This window comes from Homarus americanus, unplaced genomic scaffold, assembly GCF_018991925.1.
Source record: "Homarus americanus isolate GMGI-L3 unplaced genomic scaffold, GMGI_Hamer_2.0 scaffold41366, whole genome shotgun sequence".
In the NCBI taxonomy this organism is placed as follows: domain Eukaryota; kingdom Metazoa; phylum Arthropoda; class Malacostraca; order Decapoda; family Nephropidae; genus Homarus; species Homarus americanus.
Window position 1 is genome coordinate 7,466,563 of NW_024723541.1, and position 16,987 is coordinate 7,483,549.

General features: G+C 43.9%; 1 protein-coding gene across 4 annotated transcripts in view; it reads left to right on the top strand.

Annotated features, from left to right (window-relative positions):
* LOC121863618 (mucin-17-like) overlaps positions 1-16,987 on the top strand; it is a 160,230-nt gene that overhangs the window by 86,913 nt on the left and 56,330 nt on the right. For 2 of the 4 annotated variants that reach the window (XM_042362356.1, XM_042362357.1), the window contains 2 exons: positions 9,128-14,083; positions 14,571-14,597. In XM_042362356.1, coding sequence (XP_042218290.1) covers positions 9,280-14,083; positions 14,571-14,597 — 4,831 coding nt within the window. In that variant the 5' untranslated portion in view covers positions 9,128-9,279. The remainder of the gene's footprint in view (positions 1-9,127; positions 14,084-14,570; positions 14,598-16,987) is intronic. The other 2 variants (XM_042362359.1, XM_042362358.1) reach the window with 2 other exon arrangements.

Here is a 16,987-nt window from a genome sequence, read left to right on the forward strand (position 1 = left end):
ACGGAACTGAAGATGAGGTTTCCTCTTGTGTTAGCATGGAGCACTGATGTCAGGTCACCAGGAGGGGTGTCAGGTCACCAGCAAGAGGGTGTCAGGTCACCAGCAAAGGGTGTCAGGTCACCAGCTGGAGGGTGTCAGGCCATCAGCTGGAGGGTGTCAGGCCATCAGCTGGAGGGTGTCAGGCCATCAGCTGGGGGTGTCAGCCATCAGCTGGAGGGTGTCAGGCCATCAGCTGGAGGGTGTCAGGCCATCAGCTGGAGGGGTCAGGCCATCAGCTGGAGGGGTCAGGCCATCAGCTGGAGAGGGTGTCAGGTCATCAGCTGGAGGGTGTCAGGCCATCAGCAAGAGGGTGTCAGGCCACCAGCTGGAACACCATCAGCAAGAGGGCGTCAGCCATCACTGGAGGTGTCAGGCCATCAGCAAGAGGGTGTCAGGTCATCAGCAAGAGGGGTCAGGTCACCAGCTGAGATGTCACACCAGCAGGGTGCAGCTGGAGTGTCAGGCTCAGGCTGGAGGGGCTGTCAGGTCAGCTGGAGGTGAGGACCAGCTGGAGGAGATAGAAGTTCGGTCACTGCAGTGTTCTGGTCACCAATATGGAAAAATCCGTTAAACAGTCAGCAGAGTCGAGAAGAGGAACACAGGCAGCACACTCCCATAATTGTACACAATAAGTGATGGTGAATAATAAATACCACAACGCCAACACACCATCAATAAGCAGAATGCAAACATGTTAAGTTGCTTCAACTACATATTAAATATCTGTTACTGCCTGGTAGAGGCCCACCATACCCGCTACCTTTCATGGACCTATACACGAGCCTGATGGGGAATAGCGGTTGATCCGTTCTCGAAAAGTGGGAGTGCAATATCTAGTGTCCGTTGTTTATGTCTAAAGAACATTTAAGTGAAAGTACGAACTCTGTTGGTAAGTACTGAGAGATGTTCGTGTGAAAGTGTTTGTCTATAAATATTCGTCACAGATCACCTGTTATCCCTGAGAAAGAAAAGTTGACTCTGTACAAGTAACTCGTAGTGTTTTTAATCCAACTGAAGGATGTAGAGTCATTTGTTTATGATCTTTGACATTAAAATTAAGATGTGGGAAATTTTTTGAACCTAAAAATTAGAATGTAGTATTGACGAAGTTTCCCAAATTAACTTCGTGTTTACTGAGGGGGGTAATTTAGTTTTGTATTTATAAGTAATATACTGACAGAAAGATAGAAAAAACTGAACCCCGGTGGTTGTGCCACGTGACCAAAACACCACAACTCAGGGCGAGCTGACCTGATCATATAGATAAATAACAAGCAATCGCGGGCCCTTCGTGCCCTGTGAAAGTTTGAACGCTCGTGCTTGGCTAGCGTACAGCGAATGAGGGTGCGCCAAGTCCGTAAACTTGCATGGTTAATTAGGGTGCGCCAAGTCCGTAGACTTGCATAGTTTTCCATCGTAAATAAAATGGTTTATTAATGCCTTCCTAAAGAAACCATCGACATGGGACCAGGTTTGTTCCACTCTATGAATTGTTTGCAATTTTTCCACCAAGTTTGATGAAAAACGATTGTGCCGTTTCGGCTGCCCAGAACAGACAGACAGACAGACAGAGCCACGGCTATTCCTATAGTATATTAGATGTGAGGGTTGGCATTGTGTCACAAGCACACACGGTCTCCCTCACAGCCTGGACTAGTGTAGATCCTGACAAAAGTATTTGTGATGCCCAGGTAGCTGGTTTCCTCAGCATATTTCAACACCAACTGAGATTACAGCTGTTATACAACACAAAAATATGTCATTGTCACAAACCGGCATTATGGTATGTGTAGCTCTTCTCTGTGAATCACTTTCGTTCTGGATCTAATTTCGACTTACTGTGTTAGCGCGTCAGTGTGGGAGTATCGTTCAGTTTAACACTCTTTGATTCGTCGCCTTCAAACTCTCACATCAGATGTTTTAGGTTTATCAGTGGTTTTACTCCGGATTTAGACGCTACTAGTCACTGTTGAGAGATGCAGCGGCCGAGTGGCTACAGTGCTCACCTTCTGTTCTAAAGGTAGCTGGTTCGAGTTCGGGGCACTCGCAGTCCACGCGACTGTAGATGAGTGGCAAACTTTACAGTTGGGAAAGTGAAGGTGGTCAGTTGCAGTGCCGGCCACGCTGCCTCTTCGTGTGTCCAAGGCTTAATATACTGTACAGTATGACCCACACTGACCCTAATGAGCCGTCAGGGCTACACGACTCACTTTTAGTTTCAGTGTTGTGAAACGTTTAAGTTGTCTGAGCGTTTACCAATACAGTATTGCTTTTCAGCTTAGTATAACTTGTTCAGTAAAGTACAAATTGGGGTTGAGTAAATTTACTTCAAGTACAGGTAATATAAATGCCTTTAAAGCGATTTGTTAATAATAATTTGAAGTAAAGAGGAAACTGATAAAACAATCAATATTATAATTTAAAAAATTAATAACCTTGTTATTTATTGAGAATTTTATTGTTGAAGTACAGTAATAATATAACATCCATGTCTCTCTACAGAGTTCTGTCTCATAATTTGTTATTGTTGGACGAGCGTATTATTAACCTTGTTACGCGCTTAAAGACCTTTATTGATGAAGCGCAGTAATAACATTATTACTCTCTCTCTCTCTCTCTCTCTCTCTCTCTCTCTCTCTCTCTCTCTCTCTCTCTCATATCCCTTACTCGCCGCACTATCATTTGATCAGTATGCTGTTGTCGTTAGTCGGTGGTTAAAATTATATATCCCGGGGCGTCTCGTATCATCAGGTTGGTGGTTGTGTCACCGGAAGAGTCGAGAGGATATGGCTGGTCATGAGGCTCGTCTACACCTGGCTTCACCTCCCTGGGCCCCTTGTGCTGGGAAGGTGACACCGTCCCTCTGTCTATCGGGAAGTTTTTTGTGAATGTCTTAACTCGAATAAATAGGAATGGATTATTAATAAGCTTAGTGTATGGAAAGATCTCATCAAGATCTCTTAACTGCTCGAAATTTATCAATTTCTGTTGACGATTTTCCGAGTAATAGCCATTTGAATTTCATATGTGCTCACCTCTGCTACCAACCTGGGTGTGTTTTTCTGAAGCTGTAAGTACAATAATGAGGACAGTTATTGGTATTGTTAACCCAGAGTAATACAAAGTAAACAACAAAAACATTATTGACATGGCTGAGCCTTTAGAGTGCTTTAGGTCTCTTAAAAGGCGCCCGATAAATACCTTACATTTATCTCAAGAAAGTGATCAGATATCTTAGTGTCGTGTAGATTAAATCAACATACATGGTGTTCGTAAATACATTTTATTTTTGTTACAGTGAGCTGCTCTTGAAAAAAAAGTATGCCTCAAGCTGAAAATCCTTGTCAGTTGAATCAGGAGGGATGGGTAGGATGCTGACTGAGCCCTTGTAAGCTGTTCAATGTGTTATTACGCCGTAAAAAAATAATATATATCTAAATTGAATGCCCTAATTAGTGGATTTGTTTTGTGTTTGCAAGTTGAGGATATGAGCAAGTGTGTGTATGTGGGTATTTCTGACTCTTATCTTTAACCTTTCCTGTCCGTCTGTACACTTGTCGTGCACCACACTGACCTGTTAGTGCCCTCTCTCCCTCTCTTGATCTGTGGTTATTATTATCATTGATCTACTCAATACACACATCAAAATAACAGAACTAAACGACTAAAGTGTATAATGGTCATTCTGATCGTGTGTATGGAACCACTTCACACTGTGCTTATAATATACGTTAAAACACACTTTAATGTAATTATTAATTATTAAAATTAACTATTAATGTAATAAAACCTAATAAAATACAGTAGTCAGTGTTAAGTAGGTTAAGTTGAATCAGAAGTGCGTATAAAGAGAATTGCGCCATAGATGTGATGCGACTCTTGGTGTGTTGTTTACATACCGAGTAACTTGTGGTGATGACATGTTGTTTACATACCGAGTAACTTGTGGTGATGACATGTTGTTTACATACCCAGTGACTTGTGGTGATGACATGTTGTTTACATACCTAGTAACTTGTGGTGATGACATGTTGTTTACATACCGAGTAACTTGTGGTGATGACATGTTGTTTACATACCCAGTGACTTGTGGTGATGACATGTTGTTTACATACCGAGTAACTTGTGGTGATGACATGTTGTTTACATACCCAGTGACTTGTGGTGATGACATGTTGTTTACATACCCAGTAACTTGTGGTGATGGTATGTTGTTTACATACCGAGTAACTTGTGGTGATGACATGTTGTTTACATACCGAGTAACTTGTGGTGATGACATGTTGTTTACATACCCAGTGACTTGTGGTGATGACATGTTGTTTACATACCCAGTGACTTGTGGTGATGACATGTTGTTTACATACCGAGTAACTTGTGGTGATGACATGTTGTTTACATACCCAGTGACTTGTGGTGATGACATGTTGTTTACATACCCAGTGACTTGTGGTGATGATACGTATTAGTCAACAATAACTGGTGTCACGTTATATGCCAGAGAATTGTGTTATATCCAGTAAAATATTAAGGTGTTCGCGCATATATTCTTCAAGGTTGAATGATTTTTCCTAATGTCGTTGATTTTCCTTCGTAACTGATGTAAGATATAATGTATATTTATTTAAAATGTTTAATCGTCATGCCAAGTTCACATTTGATCATCGTGTTCATAGATAGTGCAGGTATACAGTGTACTTAGGGCAGGTATACAGTGTACTTAGGGCAGGTATACAGTGTACTTTGGGCAGGTATGCAGTGTACTTTGGGCAGGTATGCAGTGTACTTTGGGCAGGTATATAGTGTACTTAGGGCAGGTATACAGTGTACTTAGGGCAGGTATACAGTGTACTTTGGGCAGGTATGCAGTGTACTTTGGGCAGGTATACAGTGTACTTAGGGCAGGTATATAGTGTACTTAGGGCAGGTATACAGTGTACTTAGGGCAGGTATACAGTGTACTTTGGGCAGGTATGCAGTGTACTTTGGGCAGGTATGCAGTGTACTTTGGGCAGGTATGCAGTGTACTTTGGGCAGGTATACAGTGTACTTAGGGCAGGTATACAGTGTACTTAGGGCAGGTATACAGTGTACTTAGGGCAGGTATACAGTGTACTTAGGGCTTTGGGCAGGTATGCACAGTGTACTTTGGGCAGGTATGCAGTGTACTTTGGGCAGGTATACAGTGTAGGGCATTAACAGGGTATACAGTGTAGGGCATGTATGCAGTGTGCTTAGACAGGGGCTGGTATACAGTGTACTGGGCATGTATACAGTGTGCTAGACAGGGCTGGTATACAGTGTACTTCAGAATGTATACAGTGTACTTAGGGCAGGTATACAGTGTACTTAGGACATGTATATAGTGTACTTAGGGCAGGTATACAGTGTACTTAGGGCAGATATACAGTGTACTTTGGGCAGGTATACAGTGTACTTAGGACATGTATATAGTGTACTTAGGGCAGGTATACAGTGTACTTAGGGCAGATATACAGTGTACTTAGGGCAGGTATACAGTGTACTTAGGGCAGGTATACAGTGTACTTAGGGCAGGTATACAGTGTACTTAGGGCAGGTATACAGTGTACTTTGGGCAGGTATGCAGTGTACTTTGGGCAGGTATACAGTGTGCTTGGGGTACTTAGGGCAGGTATACAGTATACTTAGGGCAGGTATACAGTGTAATTATGGGCAGGTATAGGGCAGTATACAGTAGGGCAGTGTGGGGCAGGTATACAGTGCTGCAGGTATGCAGTGTACTTTGGGCAGGTATACAGTGTGCTTAGGGCAGGTATACAGTGTGAGGGCAGGTATACAGTGTACTTAGGGCAGGTATACAGTGTGCTTTGGGTATGCAGTGTACTTTGGGCAGGTATGCAGTGTACTTTGGGCAGGTATACAGTGTACTTAGGGCATGTATACAGTGTACTTAGGGCAGGTATACAGTGTACTTAGGGCATGTATACAATGCACTTAGACAGGGCAGGTATACAGTGTACTTAGGGCATGTATACAGTGTACTTAGACAGGGCTGGTATACAGTGTACTTCGGGAATGTATACAGTGTACTTAGGGCAGGTATACAGTGTACTTAGGACATGTATACAGTGTACTTAGGGCAGGTATACAGTGTACTTAGGGCAGGTATACAGTGTACTTAGGGCATGTATACAGTGTACTTAGGGCAGGTATACAGTGTACTTAGGGCATGTATACAGTGTACTTAGACAGGGCAGGTATGAAAGACACCAATGGAAATGAGCTTTTAATTGCCTTATTGACCTGTAACTGGATGAATCGACCTACTGTTTGTATGCCCACACTGCCACTCTACTTGCTGAACCAATATGTTTTTTTATGATTTTTTTGTGAATAAATGTAACTTCGCCTTACAATTTATCGAGGTTTGGTGTGAGTGTATATTATACGAGTGTAGGACAAAAGCCCCCGGACCAATAGCCCCCTTTGGACAAAATCGCCCTAGGACAAACGCTCTCAAGGACAAAAGCCCACTTCCCTGACATGTAAAATATTACATTTATTATATCATACGACTGCAATACCTAACCTAACTTAAGCTGACCTATTTTTCTCATTAACTGAGGGGTTTTGTCCGGGGGGCTTATGTTTGTCCTAGGGGGCTTTTGTCCGGACCCCATATCATACTGTGTAATGGTGTAGAGGCGGGTAACCGAGTGTGTTGTTATTCCATTTTCTTTCGTGGATGGTGAGTGTTTTCAGGAGATACTTCCCGAAGTTGTACTCAGTTGTCTAAACCTCATCTTGTTTGGTCGAGTTCGGGATCATATATTTGTCGTGTGTGTGTGTGTGTGTGTGTGTATGTGTGTGTGTGTGTGTGTGTGTGTGTGTGTGAACTGCGAAATATTACAAGGAGGTTAAACTAAGGTGCAGCTCTGCCTTACATGGGTCTCTCAAATAAGTTCGACAAACAATCCTTTCCTTGGGGAGTGAATTCTCAAACATATTCTCAGCCATTATTTGTACAGTTCGTTATCTAGTGCGTATTAAAACACTTAAGACACATTAGCCCTTTTTTTCTCCTGTATAGATGGAAGTTTACGCCCAGGCAAGCAATCGTCACTCACTATGCCATGTTTATCCATCGTCCGGAAACTTCTTCAGTCTTCCACTTAACTATTGTCCTTTTCTTTGAAGTCTTCCCCTCAACCACTTTCATTTTCAATGTACAATTATTAAACCAACTGCACAGGGGGTAGGTCGGGACGGCTGCACCAACTAGCAGTGGGTGCTGACGTTTGGATCCTCCTTGCCCCTCATTGGCCAACATCTGATAATCTAGTTGTGACGTCACGCTTGAGTGTACATTTGTGTTTTTGTGAGTCATATAACACCTATGGTCGCCTCAACAACCACAGTATAATGTTATGGTGTTTAATGTAATGTAGTGGCGTGATTTAATGGTATAAGGGTAGAGGCATGGTGGCAGTAGTAGAGGTCAGTAAGGGATTCGACTACTGTACTGTCGTCTGTTGAAGCTGTACTGTATATGAGAATGAATTCATTCATGATATCACAGGGTGTATAGAGACGCTTTTACCTGACTGTAATAATAATGATAATTAAAAAAAAATCATAATAATAATAATAAACACTACTCATTACAAATATATAAAATAATAATGAAAACCTCGTCTCATTCTATTACCCATATAAATATTTATTGTATTTTCTCACTTAACGGCCGCCTTTATAATTATAATAATCTTTGGATTTATGTCACGTTTAAATTGAGTATCTACGCATGTCTGATTTTATTATATTATATTTTTTGAATTATCAATGTATAAGTAACAAGATTTGATACTTATAACCATGTTTTTACAGGAAGATATTGCTTGAGTATATTTCAATTCCCCTAGATAATAATAATAATAATAATAATAATAATAATAATAAAAATAATAATAATAATAATAATAATAATAATAATAGTTTTAATTCCCATGTGATAATTGTAATAATAATGACAACTTATTATTGAAAGGTTGAATCAAATAATGAAGGAGACATTTTACTTTATTTAGACAGTGTTGTAGCCTGTGTTATGGTTCTATTGCAATAATATACTGAGCTTGATATATATGGGGGTGTAGTACAGTATGAGTGTATCAGTGTAGTGTGGTAGTGTAGTGTATCAGTGTAGTGTCGTGTGGTGAGTGGTAGTATAGTGTAGTGTGGTAGTGTAGTGTATCAGTGTAGTGTCGTGTGGTGAGTGGTAGTATAGTGTAGTGTGGTGTGTGAGTGTAGTGAGTGGTAGCGTAGTGTGTCAGTGTCTTTTGTAGTCAGTTAATGTTTGGAAGTGTATAATTGTTAGTGCAGGAGGATATGAGGAAGTGTGTTTAATTATTTGTGTGGGGGGAGTGTGTGTGGGGGTGTGGGGTGTGGGGGTGTGGGGGTGTGGGGGGGTGTGGGGGTGTGGGGGGTGTGGGGGTGTGGGGGGGTGTGGGGGTGTGGGGAGTGGGGTGGGGTGTGGGGGTGTGGGGGGTGTGGGGGGTGATGGGGTGTGGGGGGGGGGGAGTGTGGGGGGGATGTGGTGTGGGAGTGGGGGTGTGGGGGTGTGGGGGGTGTGGGGAGTGGGGAGTGTGTGGAGGTGGGGTGTGGTGGGGGTGGGGAGTGTGGGGGTGTGGGAGGTGTGTGGGGGTGTGGGGGTGTGGGGGTGGGGGGTGTGAGGGGTGGGGGTGTTTGGGGTGTGGGGGTGTGGGGAGTGGGGGGTGTGGGGGTGTGTGTGGGGGTGTGGTGGGGGTGTGGGGTGTGGGGGGAGTGTGGGGGTGTGAGTGGGGGGTGGGAGTGTGGGGGGGTGTGGGGAGTGTGGGGGTGTGAGGGGGGTGTGGGGGGTGTGGGGGTGTGGGGGAGTGGGGTGGGGATGTGGGGTGTGGGGGTGAGTGTGGTGTGTGGGGGTGTGGGGTGGGGGAGTGTGTAGTGTGAGTGTGGGGGTATAAAGGAGTGTGAGAGGTGAGGAGGCATAAAAGAGTGTGTGGGGAAGTGTGTGGGGTGTGGGGGAGCAGTTGGTAGAGGAGAGAGTAACGTCCATGTTGTGTTTCAGGAGTGAGTGGGGTCGCCTGGCCGCGCGCTGCTACTTATATCAGAGTGGAGGGCCACGTTGGAGGGCTGGTTTAGTTACAAGTGGCAGGTGTGACACAGGTGTGTGAGGCAGCACAGGTGTGGGGGTCGTCATGAGTGGCGGGGCGGCCCGTCATGGCAGCGCCACAACAACATACACTGACTAACACCTCTACCATCGTTGCCTCTCCTGCCGTCCTCGCTGCTGCCTCCGTCAATACCACCTCCTCAGCCTCCGCCGACACCTATGGTAGCGGTCACCACGCGTCCTGTGACGAGGTGTATAGCCGACTGAGTGGTGTGGGTGTGGGCGGCCTCAATCCGCCCACCACCCCCGCCCACTACCCACCTCTCCCTGCTTCACGTCGCCTGCGTCCCTGCTCCCTGTGTGGCACTGCCGCCCTGCGTCCACACACCCCCATCGTGCCCACCTCCCCCGTAGGAGCCCTTGAACAGCCAGTTGTTCTCCTACACCGCCTAGAGGACGGCCTCCCCCAGGGTGACGTGAACAGTCTCCGCGCTTACGGCACCATCCGTCTGCTACCTGTCCACAGCCCCACACATAATGCCACCTCAGAGGATGACAGGAGTGATCAAGACGGTGACAGTAATGAGCGACCGGTGAACCATGCCATGGCGCACCCCAAACACACCGATGACGCAGGTAAACACGAGGACACGAGTAGCAGCGCTCACTACGCCAGCTGGACGTGCAGTAACGGTGAACACTCGCTCAGTGACGAGCATAGTGTAGGTGAAGTGCCTCTTGGTGCCAAGTTAGTGTGTACAGAGCTGCATAATGCAGTAGCAATAAAAAGTGTTGTTAATGTGATAGAAAACGAAAGTGAGGCTGACAGTGACGAGCCTTTTATAGGTATAAGAATACACAGTGTTGTGTCGGAGAAAGACTTAAACATTGAGGGAATATACCAACAGGAGGGCCATGTCGGTGACAGGGGTGAGAGCCACGCCACCCCGGAGACTACCAGTGTGTATCCCGAATGTCACCCCAGGTCCCCCACCTCCCCTTCCTCTCACACTCACTCCTCAGCTGCCCCCTGCCTATCTTCTTGTTCTTCGTCCTGCTCCATACACCACCACCCGCCCTCACTCCCACCCCCTCCCTTACCAACCACTCCACCACCCTCACACCCCGCCGCATCAACTCCAACCACCACGTGTTGTAACCCTTCATCCACGAATCCATCCTTGCCATCCACTGCACTCTCAACCACACACACGAATCCATCAACCCCAGAACATAACCCAACAGCCAACCACCACAACCCAACAACCACGCCAACCTCCCCGACAATCTCTGGTCTCTCGAGTCCCACCACAAGTCACCCCCATCCCTCAACTTCCTCCTCCCCATTCACCCCCATGTCACTGGTTCTCTCATCCCCCGTACAACCCCTTCCCTCATCCTCGCCCAGTGCTCCCCTCGCATCCTCTCACGCCCACACACATCCCCCGGCCTCCCCATCCTCTCCATCTGTCTTCTCACCCGCGGACTCCCCACCTTCATCCTTACCTTCTCCAGTCCATCCCTCGAATTCAGTAGACACTACTATTCTGCCTCCCTCCTCCCCATACTCTCCCATGACTCGACCTTCTTCCCCGACGTCCCCAGCCTCCCTGCCCTCCCGTGCCGACTCTCCTCCATCTCCCACACTGTCTGTCGAGTCTCCTCCTGCGTCGCCCGTCCCTTCCCCGGGTCTGGCCAGTCACGAGGCTCAGCATGCATCCCCACATGTGCTTACTGAACTCGCTAAGGCCTCACCACTCGAGGTCGGGGACTTGCCCAACTCTCAGGTCGAACTATGGGATAAAAGACAAATGGAATGTTGCCAAGTCGAGCCACCAGTAGAAGCTGAAGTCGAACCTGTGGGGGGCACTGTTGTTCAGACGTCAGTATGTGCAAACATCAGTCCCCTGGTGGATACTCAGGACGAACTGCCAGCAGACACTCAAGTCAACCCGTCAGGAGACACTCAGGTCGAATCCTCGGAGGACACTCAGACAGAGGCATCGTTGGGTGAGGGCGAAACTCAGGTGGAGTCATGTGAGAGCACTCAGGTAGACGATGTGTCTGAACCTGAGCAAGGTGAGGCTGAGGACCAGCAACTAGCACGAGAAGTGAGTAGTTATTGTGAACGTGTGAGTGAGGAGAATAACCCCGACATGGGACCAATGAAAATAAAGTTCAGGTTAAGACAGAAGGTGGACAGCCACCCATCTCTTGGTGCAGAGAAAAAAGAGTGCAATAAAGAAAACGGTATTCCAAAGATTGTGTTAACTCTGAAGGGTAATGGACCCAATAAGGAGTACTCTTGCTCAAATAGGTTAAGAAGTGAGGACCAAAGCTTTTCGGGTGTAACTGTTAATAACAAAAAACACAAATCAAAGAAAGATAAAAAACAAAAATTAAAAGATAAAGAAAAAACCAAGAAAAGCCTCAGGGGGAACAAACACAAAAGACAGCTTGAGTTGTTTGGTGAAGACAGCAATGACTCGTGTGACATCATCAGTAACAAGTGCAATGGGCTGAATGGTCAAAACGAAGACCATCACAAGAGCGAGGTTGATAGTCAAAAGAGTCTTCACCTGCCCCTGGCCTTCCCGACACTGGGTGAGTCCCCTGAGCGTAGTGATGACGATTTCCTTCCTTTACCCCCAAAAAGGGAGTCTTATGCCTTTAGCGTCAAAGTCGAGAGAGTTTGTAAAAAAATAAAACATAGTTCTACTAGTGATTCCCTGGATGACTCATTATCAGATTCTTTGCCAGATTTGGATCCTCTCCCTGCTGCTCCTGAGGACGTTGAGGGCCTCGCGAGTCACGACAAGAAGGTGGAGAAGAGTGTCCAGGAGTCTAAGCATAAGGTGGTGGCGGAGAAACACCAGGAGACCACAACACAACAAGATCTGGACCTCCCTAACACCATCACCTGTGTTAAGACTTCGCAGGAGGACACCAACACCAGCCAACACAGTGTAGAGAATCAGGACGAGATGCAGGAAGTTACTGAGAGTTCCACCTGTCAACACGCCTCTAAGGAAATTCCTGAGACGTCAACCAGTCAACCAGATCTGGAGAAAATGGCTGAGAAATCAATCAATCAGCCAGGTACTGAGAAAACTCATGAGAAATCCACCCTTCAAAAAAGTCTTGAGAAGATAGCTAAGAGATCAATCAGTCAGTCAGGTCCTGAGAAATACAACCGTCATACAAGTCATGAGAAAATTTCTAAGAAATCAACCACTCAACAAGGTACTGAGAAAATTACCGAGAAATCCACCAGTCAACCAGGTCCTGATCCTTGTGAGAACACTCGAGGGTCAACCTTAAGAAGTCGACGAGAAAGGATCGTGAAGAATACCAAGTCAGACAGGGATTCTGATCGGTGCTTGTGGGTGAGTTTTGGTGTTGATGGTCCAGTGCCGCTCCCCACCAGTGACATGCCCAGCCTAGAACCCATCCTCGATAATGGTGACAATGCCAAGGCCTCTAAGGCGAGTGACGGTCACCTTGATCCTGCCTCGTCGCATCCAACAGAGAAATCAACACGTGATGTGGAGAAGTGTAGAAGAGACAGAAACTCTCAGGTAGTGGCCACTCGTAAAAGTCAAGGGGGGAAAAATTCTGAGGCCAAGTTAGAGAAATCAGTGAATGCAGTTGACTGTGTTGTTGAAGAGAAGGATTATAATGAAAGACATAAACGGTGTTTGTCCAGTCAATCACAGTTAAATAATCGTGAAGTCAAGGATTCGTCTCTCGGGAGGAAGCATATGAGAGTTGAGCAGACACATCGGAAGTCGTCAATTCACAGGACTAAGGAATGTGATGCTAGATTAAGACCGACAGATAAACTGGGTGGGTCACGGTCAAAGCGATCGTCCAGATCGTCGACTCAGGAACGTAAAGAAATGGTGGAGGGTAGTGGAGCCAAGGCCACACCTGCTGAGACTGTTGCGAAAGGTGACGACATCGCTAGTCAGGAACACGGTACCAATACCTCAATTAATGATGCCAGTAAAAATGAAAAGACAGAGAGTTTAGCGAGTGATGGTGCCGAGAGGGATGAAGTGGCAGGAGAGGAGACACACAGTCACAGCGAGGAACTGAAGCCTCCTGAAGGTAATGCCACCTCGCTTGGTGTCACTTCGTCATCTGACGAGCCTGGTGGTTCTCATACTAATGAAGAGCAGCCAAGCAGTTCAGACAATGCTCAGAAACATTTGGAATCTCCAGACAAACCTGGAGCCATGGAAGGTGAAGATGACAGCCAGTATTACCGACCCAAGAAAATACGAAGAATGAGTGATACAAAATTATCCAGAGAGAATGTGAGTGATAACGCTTCTTCTGTCGATCTTCAAGATCCAAGGACGTCTTGGTTGGTCGTCTCAGAGACCGATAAATACCTATCAAAAGAGAGGAATCTCAGCGTTAACGAAAACCAAGTTTGTGCCAAGAGTATCACTGCTCCTGACGCCACTCCTTCAGAAGCACATGTGATGAACTCTCCTGGCATAGGATCTAGTGCTTCCAAAGTCACCTCTGACACGTCTGAAGTGGAAATGGATACGCAAGAGATAGTGCCTGAAGGTGTGTCGCAGAGAGACGACCTGGCAAAGACGTGTTCCTCAGTCTCTCAGGACTCTTCGGGTGACAGAGGCCAGAAGAAACGAAAGCCACGGTCCAGGACGTATTTGAAACAGAACTCAAAAGTTGGGTCACAGGAAGACTGTGGTGACGATGTCTCCTCCCCCCTGAGAGGTGAGGACAAAGAGGAGGGAACCTCGGATAAGCTGGACAGTGCATCAAGAGAAGACAGTATGTCGTCCAAGGAAGATGTTCAGAGCCAAGAGACACCACAGAAAGACGAAAAGGAAAAGAAGAGAAAAACAAGGAAAGAGAAGAAGAAGAACGGTTCAGGTAAGTTCTTGTTGTATGTTCACTTAACACTAACATTGTCAGCACTTTGCAGTCACCAAGAATATTGAGTGTTGTTACTGGTTATTACAAGATCACCGTTAACTAGTGTCTTGTGATATCCTTAACTCTCACTTTCAGCTTGATCAATTTTTCCTAATACTAAAATAATGATATCAAGTCTCACTACAAAGTCGGTGTAAATCGTGAACTTGTTATGATAATGAACTGACCCACTATTATTTGGAGTCTTTGGATATTTCCATTTAAGCTCTCAACCAGTTCATTGGCTCCAGTTTCAATGTAACAGTTTCCAGTTTTACTCCGACCGGCTTAATCGGCCTAACTGTTGCTTACTATAAGGCTGTGACTATAACTGTACGTGATTAATATGATTGATCTACCTACTTAATATATCAAATGATTTCATAATCCATGTAGACTGTAAACAATACTAGCTTCTTGTATTGACGTGTGTAATTATTTTCAGATTCCGACAGTGATTCACGTAGCCAAGGTATAGCTAATTTACATAGCTCTTATGTATAGCCTGTTACTGTTCTTAATTATTGATTTTGGCTTCTCTTGGCTTGTTGCGTTTGTAGACAAGTGCTTAATATCTGCAAGGCCGTGAGGTATGTTGCAGCGATGTGTGTGTCACGTTTTTCAGTACAATAACTCTTGACGTAATGTTAACTTTACACGTTAATTTTATGAGTTAATTTCAAATGCGTTAATGGTGTTAAAGTTGTAAGAATTTACCTAAGATGTGTAGATGTAATTTATTCAACCTAGTCTGACCTATCCAGGCTACCCTAACTAACCTAATCTCTTTTCCTAACTTAATCTAACCCAGCCTCTTATCCTATCCTATTCTATGCTAACCTAACCATGCAGTTCCAACTTACTTCAAATTCCCTTTTTTATATTTTACAATTAATTCGTCTTAGACAATTAAGATTACCTTTAAAAGAGTTCATTGTACTGAATGACATTTTAGGATGGTCTTTAGTGAGTCTAGTCTTTGCTTTAGCTATGTCCAATGTTACTGTGGAAGTCCGTAGCCTAGACTTGTTTAACATAAGGCTTGTCTCTCGGGTGTGTCAAGAACGTGATGTCGAAACCGCTGTAAGCCTCCTTGTTTGTGGGTAGTTGACGCTGGTTTTGTGTGGGTGTTAAAAATTTACTCCATAGTTGAAGTGTACTAACAGGTGATTAATTTACACGGGTAAGTAAATGGTATAGTACATAGGTGATTAATGAGGTAAATAAACGGTCCTTTGGTAGGATTTCCTCTCTAACCAATTAACTGTACCGTACTGTACCATCAAGTGTATACGATATTTAAGGTACGCCCTCTATAGTCGAACGGTACAAGTAGGCAAGAAAAACAGATGCAGTACGTCATAGGTGCGTTAGTAAGAGAAGGGAACGTTTTGGGGGTGCAGTGAGGAGCCAGTGCTGTGGGAGAATTTTGCCCCCAATGGTTTATTTTGACAGGAAATGTACTCATTGATCTCATTATGTAATTTAGTCTGACATAGTGTATCTGTTTACCTGTTCTGAATATGTAGTGAAGATACATGAAACGTACTTTTGGAAGCTAAGATCGGAGGAGAAAATCGAACAAGAATGTCATTAATTTGTTTCAACCACCTAAAGCAGACACCATTTACAGACAATTTCATTATATAAATAAAAACAATATTCTAAAACCCAACTGAGAATATTAGAAAACTTTACACATCCAGCTAACCATACTTGGGCATCTCATCAGCGAATCACCAGTTATATTATAAACGTGAAGAGGAACAGTTGTGTATTTTACTTTCGTTTCTCATACATTTGTTCTTGTTTTCTATAACATTATTATAGACCTATTTGTGTAATAATTTTATATCTTATTTATATAAGAATTATACTTTTAGTCACGTATTGTATTGGCCACTTTAATGATTTACAACTTATTTATTTACTTTATTAACGAAATATTTGTGTATTAGATTGGAATTTATCGTATACTGTATTTTTCTCAACTTTTTTTATCGTTTGTTTATTTTATATATATAGTCATTTATCATTACCACATTAATGCCTTCATTATAATGTTTTATTATTCAAGTAATTATTTTGTAATTATAGATGCTATAGTAGTGTACTTAAGTGAGGATTTTAACAATATATAATTACCATTTATTGGAAGTTTAGTGTGGATGAAAGTTTCGGTTACCTGTCGAACACTTTATTGTTAATGACAAGTGCTATACTCATTTATTGTTAATGACAAGTGCTATACTCATTTATTGTTAATGACAAGTGCTATACTCATTTATTGTTAATGACAAGTGCTATACTCATTTATTGTTAATGACAAGTGCTATACTCATTTATTGTTAATGACAAGTGCTATACTCATTTATTGTTAATGACAAGTGCTATACTCACTTATTGTTAATGACAAGTGCTATACTCATTTATTGTTAATGACAAGTGCTATACTCATTTATTGTTAATGACAAGTGCTATACTCATTTATTGTTAATGACAAGTGCTATACCCCTAAGCCACGCCCCCTTTCTATGCTAAAAAGTAGCTGATTGGTCCATAGAAAGTGTTGGTTTACCTCTGCATTTATCATACTAATATGTTCATAATTTATAATTAGACCTGTTCTTTTCAATAATAATGTTAAAAATTGCGAAATAAAATGCAAATGATTTCAAGGCATTAGCACTTCAAAGAGGATGCTATTTTGTATGTGTACTATTACGAACGGTCGATGTCAAGGACAAAAGTTGCATTCGGAAAAAAAGCCTATCTATCATTTCTTTGTTTTGTAGCAAACAGAAACAAATAACACCAAACTTATAGCACAATAGACAATTACCTACAGTTTGTAAAGGCTAG